Source organism: Triticum urartu, chromosome 3, assembly GCF_003073215.2.
Source record: "Triticum urartu cultivar G1812 chromosome 3, Tu2.1, whole genome shotgun sequence".
Lineage (NCBI taxonomy): Eukaryota > Viridiplantae > Streptophyta > Magnoliopsida > Poales > Poaceae > Triticum > Triticum urartu.
Genome location: NC_053024.1, coordinates 598,190,253 through 598,193,680, shown reverse-complemented (window position 1 = coordinate 598,193,680; position 3,428 = coordinate 598,190,253). Strand labels below are relative to the sequence as shown.

The 3,428-nt window shown below is 49.1% G+C and overlaps 1 protein-coding gene across 1 annotated transcript; it reads left to right on the top strand.

The window, feature by feature from the left end:
* The first annotated feature begins 265 nt into the window (after positions 1-265).
* Positions 266-3,158, top strand: LOC125548804 (WUSCHEL-related homeobox 5-like). The gene is made up of 2 exons (XM_048712343.1): positions 266-709; positions 2,490-3,158. The coding sequence occupies exons 1-2, from the start codon at positions 289-291 to the stop codon at positions 2,915-2,917; spliced, it is 849 nt and encodes a 282-aa protein (XP_048568300.1). The 5' UTR covers positions 266-288; the 3' UTR covers positions 2,918-3,158.
* Positions 3,159-3,428: the final 270 nt, after the last annotated feature.

Genomic DNA, 3,428 nt, shown 5'->3' with positions numbered 1-3,428 from the left:
GTTTACATGGTATACTTGGTACAAAGTTATTTTCGGCATAGGTACCAGCCCGTATGTTACTATATGTGTAGTGTCTTATCATGATCACATGTGCGGTACACGGCAAATAGCTGGCACACGAGTCTCGCCACCCTGCCGCGCCTCTGCTGGCCCCATCGGCACCGTGCGGCGATAGCGGCCAGCCTCTCCCCTCCAGTTCTCACCCTCCCACGCGCCTTTAAATACCCCAACCCCCCGCCCGACCGCAACTGCACACAAACGCAAAAACCCATACTTTCCTAGCTAGCCATGGAGAACGCCGAACACCACGACGAAGCCACCACCATCCTCTCCCTTTCCCCTCCCCCTACGTCGGCGCCCCTCTCCCCGCCGATATCCCCCAACTTGGTGGCGCTGGCGAACGCGCGCTGGGTGCCCACCAGGGAGCAAATCGCGGTGCTGGAGGGGCTGTACCGCCAGGGGATGCGCACCCCCACCCCCACCGCGAGGCTGCAGGAGCACGGCCCTATCGAGGGCAAGAACGTCTTCTACTGGTTTCAGAACCGGCTGCGCCAGAAGCAGAAGCAGCAGCAGAGATCCGACTACTTCGCTAGGCAGCTCCGCCGTCCCCAGCCGCTGCCCACGCTCCGCAGGACCCCCGGCCACGCCTTCTCCCCGGTCCAGCTGCAGGCGCCGCCGGCGCCGAACACTCCTGCGTGCAACGGAGAAGGTACGTCCGCACATGAACCCCTCCATCTCTTTCTTCGACACGCCATTCCATTAAATCTGCTTTTGGCAATTGGCATGTAGTACTTCTTGATTGATTAGCTTCCAAAAGCGCCTGTGCGTTTCTTAGCCTAGCTTTACGTTTGGGGTTTAGCTGGAAGGGATATGCATCTATGACTTTCCATTGCAAACCCCCACGGCTTTCATGCGTCTGCTGGTCAAAACTGGTCATGTGATTGGATGGTATGGCATCCATCTGGGCAAATTACTAGCACACGCATGGATGCTGACTCATCTATAGTCGTTCGTTTCTGAAAGTGAAATGAAGTAGCACGTACCTGTACTATCTGTTGTCTGTTTTGTGATGTCCCTTTGGTAGTTTGGTTCGTATGCATGCATGCACAAGGTTGCTTTGCTTGCTTGGTTATACTCCCTCCGTTCTTAAATATAAGTCTTTCTAAAGATTACAACAAGTGACTATATAAAAAGCAAAATGAGTAAATCTACACTTTAAAATATGTCTACATACATTCATATGTTGTAGTCTATTTAAAATGTCTAAAAAGACTTATATTTAGGAATGGGAGAGTATATATTCTGTTTGCTCACGATGTGCACGCACGGATGCAAGGTAGCTCCATCTTTTCGCTTGTAGTGGCACCTGTTGTTTATTGTCTTTGCCAGTACTATATGTCAACCGGCTCAAAGATCACGACACCCAGCCTTGCTCACAGCCGTAACTTGCAACAGCGCCGTCTGTTGCGGTCGTCACACCCACGACTCCGCCGCTCCTTCGCAGCTTCGGGGGTTGCCGCTCGCAGCATTGTTCGATGGTCTTCTCTGGCAGCGATGGTGTAGCGCCCCTGCACAAAAATTGCGGTGATGGTGCATGGCTCCAAGGAGATGCCATGTAACAATGGGAACAACCTTGGAGCATCAGTGCGGTAGCTGCTTGGAGAGGAATTGGACAGGCATGACCTGCCAAAGAAAATTCAATTTGGGGAAAACGGCATGTGTCGGGAAGAAGACGATGACCCGAGGAGATAAGGTTGCGTGTGTGGCTGATTTGTAGTACGCGTAGCGCTAGGCTGGTCAATCCGCAACACGCCCAGTATTGCGCTCCGCTGCCTGCAACACGACCAACATTGCAAGCACCTCTGAGTGGTCAATTGAGGAGAAGCCTTTTCCTTCTCATCTTGCCCACGAAGTGTCGCTGCGTAGAGTGTCAATGGAGCAGGGAAACCCTTGCAGTCATGGTCACACGATTTTACGTTGCAGGGCTAGGCTATGCATCCTGCTGCTGCTACCTCCTGTAGCTCTTTTAATCTTTTCTGCATTGTACATGCATGCGCGCATGCCCCAGATTAGATGGAATTAACCATCCTGCACCGACGTGTCCAGACCTAGTAAGAAATCCTGCCCATATTGTAGGAAGACGGAAAATTTCTTGTGGGCCTAACAGTGGAACGAGGCATGCCAGCCAATCCAGCAGCGAGTAGTTTCTGTTTGTACCATTTTTTATTTATCAACTTGATCAAAATGGCCATGATCGATTTATATCGCTCCTGTTTCTGTGAGTTTCAACGAAACCAACTTTATCTATTATCAAGAGAAATCTGTTTGGATATTCAGCGTAAGTTTATGAACTTTCTGCTTCCTGATATTTTGCTCGACGTTGAGCAAAATACGGAAAACACACAAAAGATACTCTCAATCCAAACATGCCTATTATTGTGGTTATACTGACATATTTTTCGTTGGATCCATATTCCTTTTTCTTGCAGCAATGTACATGCAGCAGCCATGCTACATGTCAGGGTCAGCAGCACAGGACGCGGCTAATGCAACCTACTACTCACAGATGCAGCCGCAGATAATGTATCCGAGTGCGGAGATGATGGCGCATGGCAATGTACAGGCACAGGCGCAAGCCGCCACGTACTACCAGGCAGCATCTCCGAACAACTCCAACACTCAACAACTGCGCATACTCCAGTGCCCCCCGGCCGCCGGCAGCTACGGGGCGCTTGACGCCTACTCCCACCGCCCCGTGCTTCTGAATCTGTTCCCACAGTACCCCACTTTTGCAAATCGCAGGAAGACCCGCCGCGTCGGGAGCGTTGGCTCCGTGAGGCCATCGACCTCAGGGTCGATCTCTTGGGAGACGGAGAGTCCCAAGATCCCCAACAGACACATTGCTATCGATCTATGACATCTTTGGTGAAGGCCACTCAAGGTGATGCATGATTGCTGATATGCTCGACAAGTACTTTGCTGAAATCATATAGGCTATCTCTCAGTCTCATGGACAAGCCATTGAGTAGATGTTCCGGTTTTCTTTCATGGGATATTTAGTTGGAATGTTGGTTTACTTAGATAATTATGAGGAAAATGTGTATTGCTTCATAAACTTGAAGCGTGCATTGGAAACCTTGTTAAATTTCATTGAGTTAGTCCAGTTTATTTCTTTTATTGCAAGGTGTATGTTCTATTTTGGTTTTAGCTTGTTTCATCATATCATTCATCTAACCATGGGTATGAAACAATCACCAATGTTCTCAATAGATTTCAGGTATCACCCCCTTTTCATAAGAATATAAGTTTCCTTTTACTTTTAAAGGTCTATTTGAAATGATTGTAAGTTTTGAATATCTACCGACGTTTTGTTCTCGCTTGAGATACAAATACATGTGGCTACACACAAACTATAAGCGCTCCAAACA